The sequence below is a fragment of the Camelina sativa genome, chromosome 7 (genome assembly GCF_000633955.1).
Source record: "Camelina sativa cultivar DH55 chromosome 7, Cs, whole genome shotgun sequence".
NCBI classification, from domain to species: Eukaryota; Viridiplantae; Streptophyta; class Magnoliopsida; order Brassicales; family Brassicaceae; genus Camelina; species Camelina sativa.
Window position 1 is genome coordinate 22,386,412 of NC_025691.1, and position 19,439 is coordinate 22,405,850.

Consider the following 19,439-nt stretch of genomic DNA (forward strand, 5'->3'; position numbering starts at 1 on the left):
AAAAAAAAAAAAAAAAAAAAAAACCCTAACGAGAGAGAAGAATAAAATTAGAACACAGAACGGGTCTAACGGAGTTGTCGTAGAGAAAGAGAGAGAGAGAAGAAAGGGAGAAACTTTAAAAAAATTGGAAGAGAGAGAGAGAGGTTGAAGAAGAGATTACTTGTGAACTGTAACAATTTGAGTTTCCTCCGCTTATTAGATAGATTGAATAGAGAAGAAGCAGAGAGTGACGACGCGCAACTTTTTTATTTTTATTTTCAGACAATAATATAATATTATTATTAAAATCCACTCCAAAAAAACATCCAATAGAAAATTGGGAAATGGTTATATAAATATTAAAAATTTGAATTATGCATTAGCACATAAATTATCTTGAAATTTGATACTATGTTTTATGGATATTAGTTATTTTGTTTTTAACTATGGTCAAAAAGATGAAACAAGTTAAAGATGATGGTCCAGAGATCTAATTAATTACTCAGTTATTATCAGATGCCATAAGAAAAATTATGACATACATTTAAAGCTTTTGGAAAAGAAACAGTTTGAACCGACAACATTATAGTACCATGTTGGTTGAATAATTAAACAAAAATGTTACTTGTTGGCTTGTTGCTAGATCATATATGCTAGTGAAAATATTTTTATTATCTGTCTAAAATAGCCTTTTGCCTTAATTAAGTTTAGATACACTAATGCTTTATTACTAAATTTGGTTACAGTAAATTAAAAATACAAATAAAAAAATAGACATATGGGAAGAAGAAGAAGAAGAAGAAAAAAATTAGTATGTCTAAATAAATTTGTCTATTTGGTAGGTAATTTCTAGCTAATAATTGATTTTGTTAGTTTAGCTAGCATTCCATATTAATGATTAATGATTTAAAAACTTATTATGGATGGCAACAAATAATGTAGGGTCTCAAAGTCAACAAATGAATTTGCAAAATGTCAATACGAGGGTTGTGAAGGTGATTACTGATTGTGATAAGTGTCTTCCTAATCATAAAAATGTCAAAGGTTTAGCTCCTTAGTTTTTTTTTATATAATTGAAGTGATCGTCACGTCGTGATAATTACTCGGGTAACAAACAATAATATGTTATCAAATTCGTTGTTTTAGAGAAAAAAAACTCAAAAACATAATTATTGACCCAAAATAAATGAATAATACATTAAACTGTTGTAAAGTATATAAACCGAACTGGAGCATCATTTTCTTTTTCCCCTTATCCCATTGTCCGCCTAACAAAATTCAAATAACTTTGTAGTTTTCTCAATATTTTTGGGAACGTACTCTTTTGCTTTTTGTATATAATCTTTAGATCTTTTTAAGAGTTGGCAGCCTACAAGACACTTCTAGAACTTTACAGATATATTGTAATTGTAATTGTAATTGTAATTGTCCATAGTACTCTCCTTGCATCGGTGTATTCTAAACTTCACTTTATTGGGCCCAACAGTATATATAAAAAGATAATACAAAAACGCAGGCCATTTATTTAATTAAACAAACAGAATAGAAAGTCTACAATTTGAATTTGAGATCCGTCGTTGCGCAGGTTGGGAGATCTATGGGTTCTCGCCGCGGTTTCTCTGCATGATTGCATTTTTTTTTTCTCATACCTCAGAAATTATCCGTATGATTGAATACAATCGAAAGATGAATAAAGCTAGAGACGAGATAGAGTCATCACTTAAGGTTTGTATTATGTTTTTCTTTATAGCTAGCATTTAAATATGAGATATAAACTAAAACTAAGAAACAGTTTGTGTATTCATTCTCCTTATTTCATGCTTTCAGAAGATGTCGTTGAAGAAGGCCCAGAGTTATCCACTCCTCAACGTGTTTGATGTTGTGAACGATTATTATAAAGATATGTAGTAAGACTACAAAAGCTTGTTGTCTGGTCCAGTAAATCGCGTTCTTCATGCAATACCTTATTTTGTCCCATGCATAAAATAACCATTTCTTTTCATACCTCAATATGCAAAGCCGCAAAGGAAAGAGCATTTCTCAAACTTCCCTTGGCAAATTACAATTTCGATTCAATAACATAGGAGTAAAGAATCAGACGCCGCCTATGATGCAACCGGCTAGGGACTTATATGTATGGATCTTTAACGCTCTCTTTTAGCTATCGAAGAACAGCAACTGAGAATGAAATCATGCATACTGATATTAAAACAGGAGTTTTTTAAATACTCCATCCGTTTCATAATATAGGATGTTTTAGAGGTTTTTCTTTGTTTCATAATATAAGATGTTTTCAACTTTTTAGACAATTTTTAGATTACTTTTATATTTTTTTATTGTTTTTTTATGCAGTCTTGTTTATAATTGGTTGAACTTTTTTAAAGTAGTCATTTCTTAATATTTGTGCTTTCACTCAAAACATCTTATATTTTGAAACAGGGAGAGTATGTTTTTTCAAAATTCCAACTAAAAATCTATGTGAAGTTTCTCAAAATATTTTTCACAAGTCTTTTGTTCAAACAAACAAATTGTTAAATATTTATAAGAAATGGTTTAGTAAGAAAACAGTGGAAAAAAATGAAAACATAGATGGTGATAGCCAATTAAATATGAGAAAATGATATTAATTCATGATTCTACAAATATTTCATTTGTCTGGTGGTCAAAGAAATTGTTTAGTATATGCAAGGTCACCAGTTTGAATGTTCAATCTACCTCACTTCGACGTCCAATTAAATTCAGGATTTTTTGGATCAAAATTTTTTTTTAACACAACTGATTTTATAATTTTTTAAAAGTGTGTATCTGAAATAAAAAATTTGCATTAATAGTAATTTAAATTTTTTTATAAGATAATATTTCATAACTGTCACCAATTAATCATATATAATTTTCACTGAAATATGCATGGTTCATAATCTAGTATGACAAAAAGAGTTTTAAGTAAAAAAAATTATCAAATTAAAAGTCAAGGTAACTATGCAAAAAAAAAAATAAGGATTATAAATATAAGATTTTTTAACAATTATAATTAAATATAAGATATTTTATGAAAAATTCGGTTAAATAGATCAAATGTTCACAAGCAATTATCGATATTTACTTGCAACTAAGAAAACCGTGGAAACGTATGGAATCCGAAGAAAACATAAATGAAACATACTGATGTTGTTCCATTTTTGTTGAATAGAGACTACGATTTGCTTCAGATTAATAGACTAAGGTGATTAGATTCAGTAATTTACTTCTGCAATTTAAGGTAATAATATGCTCAATGAACCTAAATATCTACGATTTTTATATAAGACGAAATTGTAGATATTTTAATAATATAATAATAAAATAATATCCTACTAGTTTTATAATTAAATCCACAAAATAGAAATCGTACTTGAAAAGAAAAATATCCTACCCATTACATCAGCTTCACACACGAGGTGACATGAATTTGAAGCCCTAGCCACAATAATCAACTCGTTCAGCATCTCACATCTCTTTTACAACTCCACGAGCTTTCTAGATTGGATGGGTTTTGTGGAGAGTTGCTTTCTTCAAGCGTCTAGCGTTCTTTAGAATGTAGGTAGCCACTTCTTTCTCATCTTCTAGTTGCTATCCGTATCCTCTCCAAAAAATGTTTCAAGATGGAACAACAATTAACTAGAAGAGTAGGTATCAATCAGCTTCACACACGAGGTGACATGAGTTTGAGGCCCTAACCACATTAGCCAACTCATTGAGCATCTCACGTCTCTTTTCCAACTTCTCGAGCTCGTTAGGTTCGATGGATTTTGTGGAGAGAGTTGCTTTCTTCAGGCGTCTTGCGTTCTTGAGGATGTATGTAGCCACTTCTTTCTCATCTTCTAGTTGCCATCTGTATCTTGTCCATTCGAATGTCTCAAGATGGAACAACAAACATTCTGGTACACATTTCGGTTGATTCCATCTCCGGTCCACCAGATTATCTTTATTAATATACCACTTTGACTGAGATATCAATGTAATATTTTTAAGATCATCAATATACCTCAAAAGAGCACTGGAAAACCAAAAAAAAAAAGAGTAGCTGACTAAATATGAAATGGCTTACGTCAATGAGCTTGAGGATTTGTAATTTAGGAGAACTATCGAGCATGAGCGAAAGAAGATTACACCACTCTTCTTTGTTTGTATGCAGCTCCAAAAATAGAAGCCGATAGAAGATTTTACCAGTAGGATACTTAATCTGTGCATCATCAGACAACATTAGTAGTACACAAAATAATGTTAGCCAAGTTGCAGAGATAAAAACTTAAAATCTAAATATTACCTTTAAGGGTGATAAGTCTAAGGAAAGGCGTTTGGCTGAAGTTAGAGGTTCCAGCATTTTCTCATTGGTTATATCAAAAACGTTGGTGATTATTGCATCCACCAGCTCTGGCGCATTCTGAATCAGACAAAATCCAATCCTATTGAACCCATCGATGTTAAAGTATTTCAAAGAAGGAGCTTTTATCACATAGCCACCATCACCTCCATAGTGATCATCTTCAATGGTTAGTCTCTGTAACGATGGCACCGCAATAGTTAAAGTTTCCACATTGTTATTTCTTATCCGATGCAACACCAAATCTTCAAGTCTAGGGCAGCCGCATAAAAGGTTTGAAACAGATTCCTCGTCTTTGAATAGTGTATAGTAAAGATGCAACTCTCTAAGGGAGTTGAAACAGACCCGAGAAGGAAGGTCTAGAAAAATTGAAAACTTGAGTTTCAAGCTCTCTAGTGTGTTACTACAACAACACAAAGAACTCGGAAATCTTACTGAGTCGTCATCATAACATGGAAAACTGAGTACCAATTTGCGCAGATCGCGTGCAAAAGCAATTCCAATCCATATCCCAACATCCGAAGCATCACTCTCATCTCCAAATCCCAAATACAAACTCTCTAGGACCGGAGCTTTATGTAGAATTAAAGAACTGCAAATATTATCTGAAGATGTATGGCGATAGCCAGAATAAAAATTGAGATTTGGCAACACCTTCCAAAGAGACTTCCACCGTTTAGACAGAACACTAGTGGTTATAGCAATTACTGTCGGAAGTGAAGACAATATGTGCAGAAGTAATTCTTCAGGCAACTCACTGATCCTGTCCTTGTTCGCAACACCTCGACTATTAAAAACTTCACCACCGATTTTGCTGTAAAAATAAAAATAAAAACAAAAAGAACAAAAAAGACTTGAAGGGGTTCAAAGTTAAGTGTAATGAAAACAATGAGAAGGGAAATAAAGAAAGGGAGAAGAATACCGTTTTTGTTCCATTCTTTCTGAACAGAGAGACAGCAATTTGGTACAAAATCCGTCAAATTGCGAACACGCGAATCCAATTAGAGCTTAGATATGATCATGTGATCATGGTGACGAGAGAGATTCAGCTTCAGAAACTATTCTATTGGGTTTGTGAAACTAATAAAAGGATTAGCGAGCCACGAAACCCTAACAGAGTGAGCTTTTAAGAATAGAATCTGGAGGAGAAGAAGAAGATGAGAACAGTGAAAAAAGTGCTTTTAAATGGGTTTGTTTGGTCACCGTTGTGGCCCAATATATATCGTTGAGGCCCAATATAGTCGATTGAGAAATTTTGTTCAAGTTTCTTGGTTTTGTCTCGAGTTTTATTTATTTACTACGTTTCCACAGACTAAATTATAAATTATGGTATTTTAAATAATAATTTTTAATTTATTTAGTTTTCAAATTTCCAATTAATTTTAATTTATTTAGTTTTCAAATTTCCAATTAATTAAATTTTATCTAATTAATTTATAATTTTGTTTAAATTTTTTTTTCTTCTTCTTACGTTTTATATAGTTTAGAACATAATTACATTAAATATGTTATTAGATAGAATATAAAATTTTAAAACAATTAGATTTGTTTTATATAATTAAAGAGAGGTATATGCTTATATGGTATGTTAGTGTATATTTTTATGTGTATACAATTTTTTTTTGGAATATTAAGAATGTGTTGTAGTATTTATAATATTTTGTAGCTCATATATTTAATAATTTACAAGTTAATTTTCCAAACTATGACTACAAATCTATAGTATATAAAATAAACTAATAATTTTAGTGTTGGTTCTATAGTCCAAACCTGCCATGATAGGCGGATCACGCAACATGTTCAAAGATTTTTAATCCACAAAAACTCATCTTACGAAACCCGTGAAAGTAAAATATAGTATGTGAGGCTAAAAGTCACTTTTTATCAAATCAATTTTTCAAATTGTTATCAAGTAAGAAACAATGCTTGGATTTACCCCTAGGGGTGAACCTCTTCATTCACCTCCTTATAAAATAAGAAAATAAAATTTGTATACATTTGCAATTATGTTTGTTACCTTTTAAAACACTTAGTTTCTATAAAAAAAATCGAACATAGATAGAATTAATTAATTTATTAAATTGATTATTTAATGTCAATGGCATGCTTGTAAATAGGTTTCAACTTCATGATTTATTTGCTAAATGTATCCAAAAACGTATATATAGATTTTTAGATTAGGACTGTTTGAAATAAATTACAAAATTAAAAAAAAATAACAATTATAATCTGGTGTGTTTGTATTTTTTTGTTAATCGAAATATGTAAATTTTATTAAATAATAAAATAAATTAAAAAGTATATAATAATATATATTATGATGAATAGTACACAATTTTATTTTCTTAAATAATAAAGAAAGTGCTAATTGTCTCTAAATTATTACAAAATATTTTTAAGTTTAGATATAAGTTATAACTTATATGATACACATTGTCATGAAAATGTATAAAACTTCTCGGCTGGCCACCAAAACTCTTGCTCATTGGGGCCAATTTCAGTTATTCGAAAGTTAGACGAAATAACAAAACCTCACTTATTCATTTTCTATTTTGGACACCAGGACTCATACTACAGCAATGTCGAGTAAAAATATTTCAAAACAAGTTAAATTAAATTTAAAATTTAAAATTATTTATTATAAAATTATTTGAAAATATATATTAAATAAACAATAAAAAATTATTTTAAAAGAAGAAAATAATAAGTAAGGCTACATAAATATTAAATATATATAATGGTGAGTTTAGAAAACATAACTATCAAAATAAAAACTTATAATAAAAAAAATATATAACAAAAAGAATCAAATGAAAAGTCATAATAAATCGAAGCAATTTTAGTTATAATTTAGATATATTATCAGTATAAGATATTGTATGAAAATTATTGTAAAGAGTATATAAGCATCATAACAATTATTGATATTTATATTACTCATAAACATATATTATGACGAAGTGATCCTAAGTGAGAATATCAAACGAACGATTATAATAAGTAAGTGCAGCTTCTGATAAAATAATTAAAAAAAAATCATCTTCAGTGAAAATTTATCAACCAATAATTATAATAAAAATACACAACTTCTAAAAATAAAAGATGAAATAGTTAAATCTTTAAAAAACACATACTTTATGAAAAGTTACGATTAAAACACATATCTTACATAATTAAAGTTGATTATATTTCTATATTACTATAATCATTTCTAAAATATTTAGTTGGATTATAGAATAATGTTGGATATTGAATATTAAAATTTATATTATTTAGATTCAGCATGAAACGAAAAATTTGTGTCAGCGAACAATGATTCATTGATTTGTTAGTATCTAAAAAAATACAAATATAAATATATATATATATATATATATATATATATATATAATTCAATAGACATAACCATTTAGATAAACATAACTATTGGAATGAAAATTTGTAAATAAGATATGATGAAAAAACATAACTCTACAACAAATAAAAGCCTCTATATGAATTTCTTTTATGGTAAAAGACATAATTCTACAATGAACAGACGCAATCTTATATATATATATATATATTTTTTAATTATTTGACGAAAATGTACGACGAAATAAATACCAGTAAAAATCTAACGAAAGGTATATATATTTAATATTTATACAATAAAAATCTATATAAGAATAACAATCTATTTAATGAAATCGTTAGTTTTTTACTTGTATTTATTTAGATTGTTATTCTTATATAGATTTTTATTGTATAAATATTAAATATATATATAGATATAATATAGATATTTTATGGTAAAATACACAACTCTAAAATGAACAGACGCAACTGTGTGAATTTTTAAAAAATAAATATAAAAAATTTACTCAACGAAAAAGTCTTCATTTTATATTGAAGTGATGAATCATAATTATTGCTTTTCTTCTAACAGTTAAAATTTTAGCTGGAAAAGAATACCATTTAAAACAATTCATTTCACGTAAATTACAATTAAAGCGTCCGACACAAATGAAAAATATACAAAATAGCCATATAGCTTGAGGATATTTTTTCAGATCTAGACTTTATAGTAATGTTAATGCAGCATCTAAATTTCGATGTATGTAACTCATATAAACTGCTTTTAAATAGAAGACATCTTTATTACCATATATTCAAAAGTCAAATCCAGAAACTCACTATATAATCCATCGAACTCTTGGAAAAAAACTCTATGTATTTTTATTAATTGTTTGTATTTAAAATTAAATAAAAGTTGTAAATTAGATTCATCATTCCGAAAAATCTTTTGTTAAATCAAGAATTGGAGGAATTTTTTTACTTATAAAAGAATGAATGCTAGTGAATAATTTAGAATGTCGTAAAAACTGTTGAAATTGAAATTTTATATTATTTTGTGTAGTGGCAAAAAAAATGAAATTAGTTCAAACAAACAAATATATATAGATTTCAAAATATACGAATATTCGAAAACACAACTCTATAATGAATTGTTGCAATTTTACACAAAAAAAACCGTTACAATGAACCCGCAACTTTTCGTAAAACATACAATTAGAATTTTTACATATTTTTTGGAAAATTATCCGAAATGTACGATTGAAAAAAAACATAATTTTTGGTGGCATTTATTTAAATTGCTATTATATATAGATTTTTTTGCTTAATTTTGAATCCCTACTTTGGATCTCTCTTTACAGTTTCAGTCTACAAAACTTAGTAAGAAATTTTATAGAGATAATTTACAACTTTATCTACTTTTCAAATCAATAAAATTCTGATCAAATGTTTAGCCTATGACTCTTTCTTCTTATAAATTTGTAATAGGTCTGACTCTTGCTGTTGAACAAGGAAACAATATACCATGACAAAAGGAAGAAGAAAGTGTATTTGACTTCTTTATTGAGTAAAACAAGAAGAATTTGGTATAGAAAAATGACAAAATGTATATTTGGTCGGGATAACTGTACAGACTCGACGAACATATGACTCGGTAAAGTATAGTAGCATACGTTACGTGCGTTACAAACTCAATGACTAACATTTTCTGCACAACAATTACGTATAAAATATGTTGGAACCTTTCAACGGCGAATTAATTTACTTTCAGCAAACAAAACCTTTTTTTTTTTTAATTAATTCTACTAAGCTACAATCAAAGTACACAAAATCTCAAGTATCTTGTCTATGACGTTGCATGTTTTATACAAAAATTAAATAATCTACTTTGGCATATATGATTACGTACATCGATCGCTATTTGGACAATAAATTAACAAATCCAAGATTTTGATCGGAACTCGGAAGAATAATGTTTTTCAAACTTTGGGATGGTTATTATACTGGTATTTACACGTAAACATGTCTCTCAAGGTAGTGTAGTATAATTCTCTGTTGATTAATAAATGATAAACTCGGTTTTTAAGCGTAAATTTCACGTGAAATCTAGAAGGGTTGTACGGTATGCGTCATGGATCATGTCACCATGCCTTCGATCAAGCCATACAAATCAAATATAACGAACATCTTATCTGTTTGTGGTTTACATCTCTTTCTTATTTGAATTAGCTCATATATGTGTATATGTGTATATATATATATATAATTATATATGTATAATGTGTTCATTATTATTAAGTTTCCAAGAAATGATCAAGCATTGTGCATACACCACATAAAATTAAACTCAACTTCTTCTTAGCTAAGCAGCCTCAAACTCAGAATGGGCGGCGCTGTACTATATTATAAATTAATAGCTAAATTTTAAGTATATCTAATGAATAATATAGGATATTCTTATATCTAGTTTTTACACTAATTTTTTTATCAAACTAAAGAGAAGAAAACACCAAAAAGTCACATAATAGTTTCCCCGAAATTGGTAAATTTCCTCACCGTACGTAAAGTTGTTGTCTTTCTTCTTCACCTTATAAATTCAGACTCAATGCGTTACTCCTTTTCAATACACTTGCTAAATGCTTTCAAACTCAAAAGCCCCATAAAGAGAGTAAAACAAATTAAAAAATGAACAAGATCTTAAAAAACTTATTGTGTTTTAAGAAAAATGTTAATTCTTTACGAATATTCGATTCCAGGTCACTATCTTTATCCTCTTCGTCTTCTTCTTCATTCACTCCTCAGAGATACGACGTTTTCCTAAGCTTCAGAGGCGCGGATACTCGCAAGAGCTTCGTCAGTTTTCTCTACAGGGAGTTGGAATCAAAACGGATCCGAACTTTTAAAGACGACAAGGAACTGGAGAGAGGCCGTCCGATTTCGCCGGAGCTTCTCCAAGCAATCAAAGGGTCGAGGATCGCGGTCGTGGTGGTCTCTGTGAACTACCCTGCTTCGCCTTGGTGTCTTGAAGAGCTAAGGGAGATTTTGAAACTCCAGAAACTGGGTTTGCTCACTGTGATACCCATTTTCTATGAGATCGATCCTTCAGCTGTGAGGAGACAGATCGGAGTTGTCTTGAAACAGTTCAAGAAGCATGAGAAGAGAGAAAGCAAAGAAAAAGTCAAATCGTGGAGGGAAGCGTTGACCAAATTGGCTAGTCTCTCCGGCGAGTGTTCAAAGGATTGGTATAAATCTCCAAAACCTATGAATCGGGCTCGAACAAAATACAATTTGGGATCTGTTGAATCGTTTCTCAAAATTTCGATTTGTTTTTCTCTGTGTCTCAAAGTAGCGCATTCGTTTCAAAGTTAGGATCGTTGTCTCTGTTTCTAAAAGTTAGGATCTTTGTCTATGTGTCTCAAAGTTAGGATCTTTTGTCTCTGTCTCTCAGAGTTAGGATCTTTGTCTCTGTCTCTCAGAGTTAGGATCTTTGTCTCTGTTTCTAAAAGTTAAGATCTTTGTCTCTGTGTCTCAAAGTTAGGATCTTTTGTCTCCGTCTATATCAAAGTTTGGATCTTTGTCTTCTGTTTCTCAAAGTTTGAATCTTGGTCTTAATATGTTTATGTTTTAGGGAAGATGACTCGAAGCTGGTCGAAGAAATTACTGAGCAAATATCAAACAAGTTGTTCTCAGAAACACCAAGCAATGATAATGTCTTAGTTGGGATCGACCAACACATGAGAGAGTTGTATCCACGACTTGATCTGAATTCCAATGAAGATGTTCGAGTAATTGGGATTTGGGGAAGAGGAAGCATTGGTAGATCAGCACTGGCTAGCCACGTTTACCAAAACATCAAACATCACTTCGAAGCTCATTGTTTTCTCGAGGACGTGAGACGGATTTCGCAACATTGCCGTAAATCCCATTTACAGGATGAGCTTCTTTCGAAGATGCAAGGAGAAGGTTTGACAACAAAGAGCTTTCGTATGTGTCTTAAGACGATCAAAGCAAGGCTAAGGAACAAGAAGGTTCTTCTTGTGGCGAACGACGTAGACAAGATCGAACAGTTTGATGCACTTGCTGAAGAATTTAACTGGTTTGGTCCAGGGAGCAGAATCATCATAACAACACAAGATAGGCAATTGCTTAAATCATCAGTAGTGAGAAGTGTGTACGAAGTGGAACTCTTGAGATGCTACGAAGTTCGTCAGCTCTTTAGGTCAGATGCCTTCAAACAAAGAGACGATCCTGTTGGTTTCGACCACTCTACATATGGAGCCATGTATNGGAGCTTCTCCAAGCAATCAAAGGGTCGAGGATCGCGGTCGTGGTGGTCTCTGTGAACTACCCTGCTTCGCCTTGGTGTCTTGAAGAGCTAAGGGAGATTTTGAAACTCCAGAAACTGGGTTTGCTCACTGTGATACCCATTTTCTATGAGATCGATCCTTCAGCTGTGAGGAGACAGATCGGAGTTGTCTTGAAACAGTTCAAGAAGCATGAGAAGAGAGAAAGCAAAGAAAAAGTCAAATCGTGGAGGGAAGCGTTGACCAAATTGGCTAGTCTCTCCGGCGAGTGTTCAAAGGATTGGTATAAATCTCCAAAACCTATGAATCGGGCTCGAACAAAATACAATTTGGGATCTGTTGAATCGTTTCTCAAAATTTCGATTTGTTTTTCTCTGTGTCTCAAAGTAGCGCATTCGTTTCAAAGTTAGGATCGTTGTCTCTGTTTCTAAAAGTTAGGATCTTTGTCTATGTGTCTCAAAGTTAGGATCTTTTGTCTCTGTCTCTCAGAGTTAGGATCTTTGTCTCTGTCTCTCAGAGTTAGGATCTTTGTCTCTGTTTCTAAAAGTTAAGATCTTTGTCTCTGTGTCTCAAAGTTAGGATCTTTTGTCTCCGTCTATATCAAAGTTTGGATCTTTGTCTTCTGTTTCTCAAAGTTTGAATCTTGGTCTTAATATGTTTATGTTTTAGGGAAGATGACTCGAAGCTGGTCGAAGAAATTACTGAGCAAATATCAAACAAGTTGTTCTCAGAAACACCAAGCAATGATAATGTCTTAGTTGGGATCGACCAACACATGAGAGAGTTGTATCCACGACTTGATCTGAATTCCAATGAAGATGTTCGAGTAATTGGGATTTGGGGAAGAGGAAGCATTGGTAGATCAGCACTGGCTAGCCACGTTTACCAAAACATCAAACATCACTTCGAAGCTCATTGTTTTCTCGAGGACGTGAGACGGATTTCGCAACATTGCCGGAAATCCCATTTACAGGATGAGCTTCTTTCGAAGATGCAAGGAGAAGGTTTGACAACAAAGAGCTTTCGTATGTGTCTTAAGACGATCAAAGCAAGGCTAAGGAACAAGAAGGTTCTTCTTGTGGCGAACGACGTAGACAAGATCGAACAGTTTGATGCACTTGCTGAAGAATTTAACTGGTTTGGTCCAGGGAGCAGAATCATCATAACAACACAAGATAGGCAATTGCTTAAATCATCAGTAGTGAGAAGTGTGTACGAAGTGGAACTCTTGAGATGCTACGAAGTTCGTCAGCTCTTTAGGTCAGATGCCTTCAAACAAAGAGACGATCCTGTTGGTTTCGACCACTCTACATATGGAGCCATGTATATTTCAGGTTATTTTTTTATCACCTTGAAAAATATATTCACTCTGTTGTGTGACAAAGGCCAACTTAGACAAAGGATCAATGCAATAGTATATAGTCTTTAGTTAGACTCATTTGATTTTAAAAGGCAAATTCTTTTAGATACAAAGTTTAGATTTAGGTCAAATAAGTTGTTGTTTTTCTTGGTTATACTAATATTGTTTAGAACCAGGAATATTAAATTGATTTGTTTGTTTGTTCGTTCTTTAGTTTTTAACTTGTTTAGACATTCTTTTTACATCTGGATGTGCCAGTTGTTTGTAATACTGTTATCCCTTGAAAGAAATAAAGAAGACACCATTTTTAAAAAGATTTGTCTGTACAATATAATTGAGTATTGGGGTAGTTCTTATGTTCGATATGTCCAATAAAATGTAATGCGGGAGACACATATGAAAATGAGAAACTCTCTTCCCAGTCTCATCTGCTTTTTTGGGTACTTGGAAGATCCAATCGCCAACTCATGTGAATTGTTTGGGGGGAAAAAATATGAATCAAGCTGAACAAATTTGAGATAACTGACTAAAATACGAATGAAACTGAATCAGCCGACAAACATATGCACATGCTCTTATGTCCATGTTTCTCGGAAACTAAAAGATACTGTATTTGTGAAGAAATGAGAATAATATGTCAGCTAAATTAAAATAAGGGACTACCATTATTAGTAAGCTGACCAAGGGGTTTAAATAGTAAAAAAAGTTGATGGTTAAAATGTAAATCAACTTTTAGCTATTTGTTTTAAAAATATAAGAGAGGATATAAATCAATAGTGGTTGTAAACTTTATTTTTATTTTTAACCTCTCTGCTCCACCAACCATCTGAATCTAAATTATTTATTTCTATAAAAAGATTTTCAAATCTTAAGTCAACAACTTCCATTAACAGGATAATTTGTAAATACTTTTATTTGTCAAACAGTTTATAGCGGCCGTTATTCAAACTTATAAGAGTTGATTAATTTTCACTAAAAATCCAAAAACCAAATATTAGAGTTCATGAATGTTTACAAGTTTTTAAGTGGTTTTTTAAATTCTAGTATTTGGTTTTTAGATTCTAGATTTTGGTTTATAATTTTAGTTTTTTTTGTTAAAATTTATTTTAAAAAAACAAAAATAGAAAAAAATCAAATCACGATTAAAAATAAAAAAACTATTGTAGTAAAACATAGATTTTAGTTTTTTTAATGAAAATTGACAAAAACTATCAAATCTGGATTCCCTATTATATAGGAAAACCAATTCTTTTATAATTTTGATTGGCCTTGAGTTTTGGAAAATCTAAAACCAAAAACAGCTCTAAAATCCACAGCCATTTTCACATTTTTCAAACGAGACTTTTTTCTTGTTTTTTTTTTAATAACAAAATTCAGAAACTAAAAACCAAAATCCAAAATTTTAAAATTAAAACTATAATTTCAAATCCACGGCCATAATCTTTCTCTCTCTGTCTTTCTTTNTTTTTTTTGGTCAAAATCTTTCTCTCTCTGTCTATAAACCATTTTTTCATTCGTCCAATCGCTAACTAAACAGATGCTTAAATTTCCTAACTAGTCAAACTAAGGATAAAATGATAATTTCATTGGGTAATGTTACTGTATTCAATTATTCATGCTCATTTTCTTGTTTTGGCTGCACATCTCTTTTCCTATTACAAAACAATCCACCTCTTTCTGAGTAGTTCAACGAAACAGAAGCTGACAAAAGCTAATCAACAGAAAGAAAAGGAAAAAAAAGAAAATGCCAGGAAATACACTTATTGACTAGGAAGAGTCTTTGCTCAAACTCCTCTACTTGCTGCTTATATAAAGCCCACTCCAGGAGTTATTTTATTTATATCATCCCATACTCTCTCATAGACATACTCATATAGAGAAAGAGAGAGAATCAAGAGATCAAAAATGTCTAGTGCTACTCCTCCTAAGTACGATGTGTTTCTAAGTTTTAGAGGGATCGACACTCGCGCCAACTTCGTAAGCTTTCTCTACAAAGAACTGGAACGAAGGGGCATTCGAACTTTCAAAGACGACAAGGAGCTCCAGGATGGCCAGAGGATTTCTCCGGAGCTCCAACGCGCCATCGAGGAGTCGAGATTCGCCATCGTTGTGGTCTCCGCCCACTACGCTGCGTCTCCTTGGTGTCTCGACGAGCTCGTCAAGATTATGGATTACGTGAATAACGGTTCCATCACCGTGATGCCCATCTTCTACGGCGTGGATCCGTTTCATGTCAGGAGGCAGATCGGAGACGCCGTTGAACAATTCAAGAAGCACGAGGCTAGAGAAAAAGATCCCGAGAAAGTGCTTTCATGGAGGAAAGCATTGGAGGGTTTGGCTAATATCTCCGGCCAGTGTTCATCGAAATGGTGAAATTTCCGAACTTGATGATGATAAAAATTGGATTTTTATTTTTAGTGGAAAGATTGAATTTTTATTTGAAATGGATGCTAAAGTTTCGATTTTTTTTTGCTCTGTCTCTGTGTCTGTAGGAACAATGACTCGAAGCTGGTGGACGCAACTGTTGACACGATATCAGAAAAGCTGATGATATTTACAAGATTAAGCAATGGGGGGAAGATAGTGGGGATTGAGAGACACATGAAGAAACTTAACCGGTTAGTGGATTTGAATTCTAAGAAACCTGTGAGAGTGATTGGGATTTGGGCAAGTGGAGGAAACGGTAGATCGGCTCTAGCTAAACATGTTTACCAGACATGGCGTCAACACTTTGAAACCCACTGTTACTTGGGAAACGTGAAAAGGGTTTTCAAGGATCGCCACTTAGCGCATCTACACGACGAGTTTCTGGAAAATACTGAAGGAGCGTACTTGACGAGCAAACGAAGTTTCAACAGACAAAAGGTTCTGTTAGTAGCAGACGACGTCGATAAGGTTGAACAGTTAGATGCTCTAGCAGAGGATTTCACCGGTTTTGGTCGGGGGAGTCTTGTTGTCATCACTACACAAGACAGGCAGCTGTTAATTTCTTATGGTATAAAGGTTGTCTACGAAGTAGAGGATTTGAGATGCGAGAAACTTTGTGACCTCTTGCGAAGAACATTCGCCTTTAAAAAGAGAGACATCGTTGCTGCAATTGAGTCGGCTTCGCGAGCAAAGGATTTTGTCACGGACTGTTTTGGTTGTCTAAGTAGTAGATGTGCTGGTTATGAGAAACTGTGAGAATCAATTTAACTAAGTTATTTATCCGCTAGCTGCTACCTATTGGACCTTACTGCTACTACTAAGCCACAGGTTAACTCTTCACGATTAGAGAGACCGGCTCTTTTCCTATCCGGCAAGAGGATTCATCGCTCTCCCTTCCTCTTTGAATTTTATTTTTGGTTGTAACGTTTTTATTTTGGTTGTCTGTCTAGTAAAAGTTCCATGGTGTTCTTTTTTTTTGGGTCTTTTCCTTTTGGGTTTAAGTTTGTTTATGGGTTAATTTTTATTTTTTTGGACAATGAGTTTATGGCCCGTGCGTTGCCGCACATAAATAAAAGTGAAAACTTGATTAACATTATTAATTTCACGTTTCGAATGGAAACTTTATGGTAATTATTTAATTGTATAGTATAAAAGTCAGAAATAATGGCTAAGATAAATCAACCAAATTAATTAAATAAATTTTTTGTTGTATATATAAAAATTGATTCAGTGACAATAATAATGTTAAAGATATATGAATTAAGACTTGTTGAATCATACTCAGATAATCAATTTTAAAAGATATTCACATAAAACAAAATTTAAATTATTATTCTATCTAAATTTAAAAATAATAATAATAAGAGAAGCATGGAAAAAGAGCTCGTAGCTGCAAACCTGCAACCAACCAAATTGACTAAAAAGATAAATCTCTGAAAAATTATAAATCACAATCAATTACCTAAATTAATATTTGGAAGATATGATCAATGTGAGTATTAGATGGAAAATGACACCAAACAAAAGTTAGATGAATAAGTCAATAAATAAAACAATCCAAATTTTAACAAACATGAGTGAATCAATGTTGATTAAAAAATTGAAAGAAAATAATACTCATAATTTTTTAAACTTGGAGGTGTGAAACAATACCCAAAAAAACAAAAACTATTTTCATAGTCCATAAAAATCTGTATATATATATATATATATATATATATATATATAAATACAGAGGTGTGAAAACTAAGAGGTGTGAAATAAAAAGATGTGAAACAAAAATGTGTGAAAACATTGAAAGCTAGGGGTACAACGAAGAAACACAACTGTTGGATCAAAACATTGCAACTTTTGAGATCATTAAAAAATCTAACCGGTAGATGAGATAAAAACAATCTCAATTGACCCTTAAAAGTGGGTTTGCTATTATATATAAAAATTAAAAAAACACTCCAATAAATCAATTCTTTTATTTTATTTATTAATTTGTAAGTTTAAAATTCAAATAATATTCAGAAAACAATAAAATCGAAATTTGTTTTAATAGTCCATAAAAATCTATATATAATGAACAAAGAGATGTAAAATACAGAGTTGTCAAACATAGAGAGGTGTGAAACAAAAAAGTGTAAAAATTAATAGGTGCGATTTTTGAAAGATGGGGGTACGACGAAGAAACACGATTATTGGAAGAAACAAACTTGCATTTGTTGGGATCAATAATAATTCTAAAACGATAGATGATATAATAGAAATAATCTCATCCGTCGTATTAAAGTTGACCCCCAAAAATGAGTTTTTTAGAAACAGGACAATACAAAAAAAGAATGAAAAAAACTTTGTATCTTTGAAGATTTATGTCTTTATAGATCATTAATATTATACTTTTTGTGAACTATATGACCACACGTATAATAATATTAATCTAACAGAGAAGAAATTAACTTTATTCGTATTTAACCGAATGGACACTAACACATTCATAAGTATACACTAACAGGTTCATTCGTAAGCTTTTGTCATTGGTTCGGTGAGTTCCATAAATATATCCATATCTATTACAACGCAACACAAATATAAAAATACCTTGAATTGAAGATTGATGCAGGTTAATTAAAAAACACTCCAAGAAAATAATTTTTTGATTTTATTTATTAACTTGTAAATTTTAAAAATACTCAAAAAACTTGAAAAAACAAAAAAAATACTCAGAAAACAATAAATACGAAACTTGTTTTTGTAGTCCATAAAAGTTTATATATAATAAACAAAGAGGTGTAAAATATAAAGATGTAAAACATAGAGGTGTGAAACAAAAAGGTGAAAAATTAATAGGTGCGATTTTTGAAAGATGGGGGTACGACGAAGAGATGCAAAAATTAATATGTGCGATTTTTGAAAGATGGGGATATGACAAAGAGACACATTATTTGAAAGAAAAAACCTGCAACTGTTGGGACTATTAATAATTTTAAACCGTTAGATGGAATAATATAACTAATCTCATCTAATCTCATTTGTGAAAATAGATTCCCTTCAAAATAGGGAATCTGATTCTAGGAGTTTCTCAATAATTTTCACTAAAAATCCAAAAACCAAATATTAGAGAGGTCATGAATATTAGAGGTGATTTTTGAATTCTAGTTTTTGGTTTTTAGATTCTAGATTTTGGTTTATAGTTTTTAGATTTTGTGTTAAAACTTATTAAGAAAATAAAAATAGGAGAAAAAAATCAAGTCGATTAAAAATGAAAAACTAATAAAACATAGATTTTTGTTTTTCTTTGAAAATAGACAAAAAAACCATCAAAATTTGGATTCTCTATTGTTTAGGAAAACCAAATTTTTCATAATCTTTATTAGCTTGAAAGTGGAAAATCTAAAACCAAAAACAGTTTTAAAATCTACAGCTGTTCAATTTTTCACTTTTTTCAGGCGAGACTTTCCTAACTCACATATATATATATGGGTTAACAAAATTCAAAAACTAAAAACAAAATTGAAAATTTAAAAACTAAAATCCCCTATATATTAAAAGAGAAACATTATGGAGAAAAAAGCTGACGTGTCGTCACTAGAGAGTTCCGTACCCAATTTATTGTTCACCCTTAGTATTCTATAAAATTACATGAAATTGTCAATGCTATATATATATATATATATATATATAT

At 31.1% G+C, this 19,439-nt stretch overlaps 4 protein-coding genes across 4 annotated transcripts; 3 read left to right on the plus strand and 1 right to left on the minus strand.

Moving 5' to 3' along the window:
- On the minus strand, positions 3,321-5,475 carry LOC104701979 (FBD-associated F-box protein At3g49020-like). The gene is made up of 4 exons (XM_010417762.1): positions 5,265-5,475; positions 4,286-5,156; positions 4,067-4,201; positions 3,321-3,963 (listed from the first exon to the last, which is right to left on the minus strand). Exons 1-4 carry the CDS (start codon positions 5,276-5,278, stop codon positions 3,652-3,654), a joined length of 1,332 nt encoding a protein of 443 aa, XP_010416064.1. The 5' UTR covers positions 5,279-5,475; the 3' UTR covers positions 3,321-3,651.
- Positions 10,332-11,391, plus strand: LOC109125657 (toll/interleukin-1 receptor-like protein). Its single transcript, XM_019227778.1, has one exon. The coding sequence runs from the start codon at positions 10,364-10,366 to the stop codon at positions 11,045-11,047; it is 684 nt and encodes a 227-aa protein (XP_019083323.1). The 5' UTR covers positions 10,332-10,363; the 3' UTR covers positions 11,048-11,391.
- LOC104704846 (disease resistance protein RML1B-like) lies at positions 11,413-13,542 on the plus strand. The gene is made up of 3 exons (XM_019227121.1): positions 11,413-11,880; positions 11,970-12,265; positions 12,652-13,542. The coding sequence occupies exons 1-3, from the start codon at positions 11,413-11,415 to the stop codon at positions 13,409-13,411; spliced, it is 1,524 nt and encodes a 507-aa protein (XP_019082666.1). The 3' UTR covers positions 13,412-13,542.
- LOC104701980 (TMV resistance protein N-like) lies at positions 15,201-16,860 on the plus strand. The gene is made up of 2 exons (XM_010417763.2): positions 15,201-15,711; positions 15,835-16,860. Exons 1-2 carry the CDS (start codon positions 15,248-15,250, stop codon positions 16,523-16,525), a joined length of 1,155 nt encoding a protein of 384 aa, XP_010416065.1. The 5' UTR covers positions 15,201-15,247; the 3' UTR covers positions 16,526-16,860.

Coding starts and splice junctions, on each gene's coding strand:
- LOC104701979 (XM_010417762.1), bottom strand. Junction 4,202..4,285: donor TAGACTTATCACCCTTAAAG/GTAATATTTAGA, acceptor GATGATGCACAG/ATTAAGTATCCTACTGGTAA. Junction 3,964..4,066: donor AAATCCTCAAGCTCATTGAC/GTAAGCCATTTC, acceptor TTGATATCTCAG/TCAAAGTGGTATATTAATAA.
- LOC104704846 (XM_019227121.1), top strand. CDS start 11,413: ATGAGAGAGTTGTATCCACGACTTGATCTGAATTCCAATGAAGATGTT. Junction 12,266..12,651: donor GGCGAGTGTTCAAAGGATTG/GTATAAATCTCC, acceptor TTTATGTTTTAG/GGAAGATGACTCGAAGCTGG.
- LOC109125657 (XM_019227778.1), top strand. CDS start 10,364: ATGAACAAGATCTTAAAAAACTTATTGTGTTTTAAGAAAAATGTTAAT.
- LOC104701980 (XM_010417763.2), top strand. CDS start 15,248: ATGTCTAGTGCTACTCCTCCTAAGTACGATGTGTTTCTAAGTTTTAGA. Junction 15,712..15,834: donor GGCCAGTGTTCATCGAAATG/GTGAAATTTCCG, acceptor CTGTGTCTGTAG/GAACAATGACTCGAAGCTGG.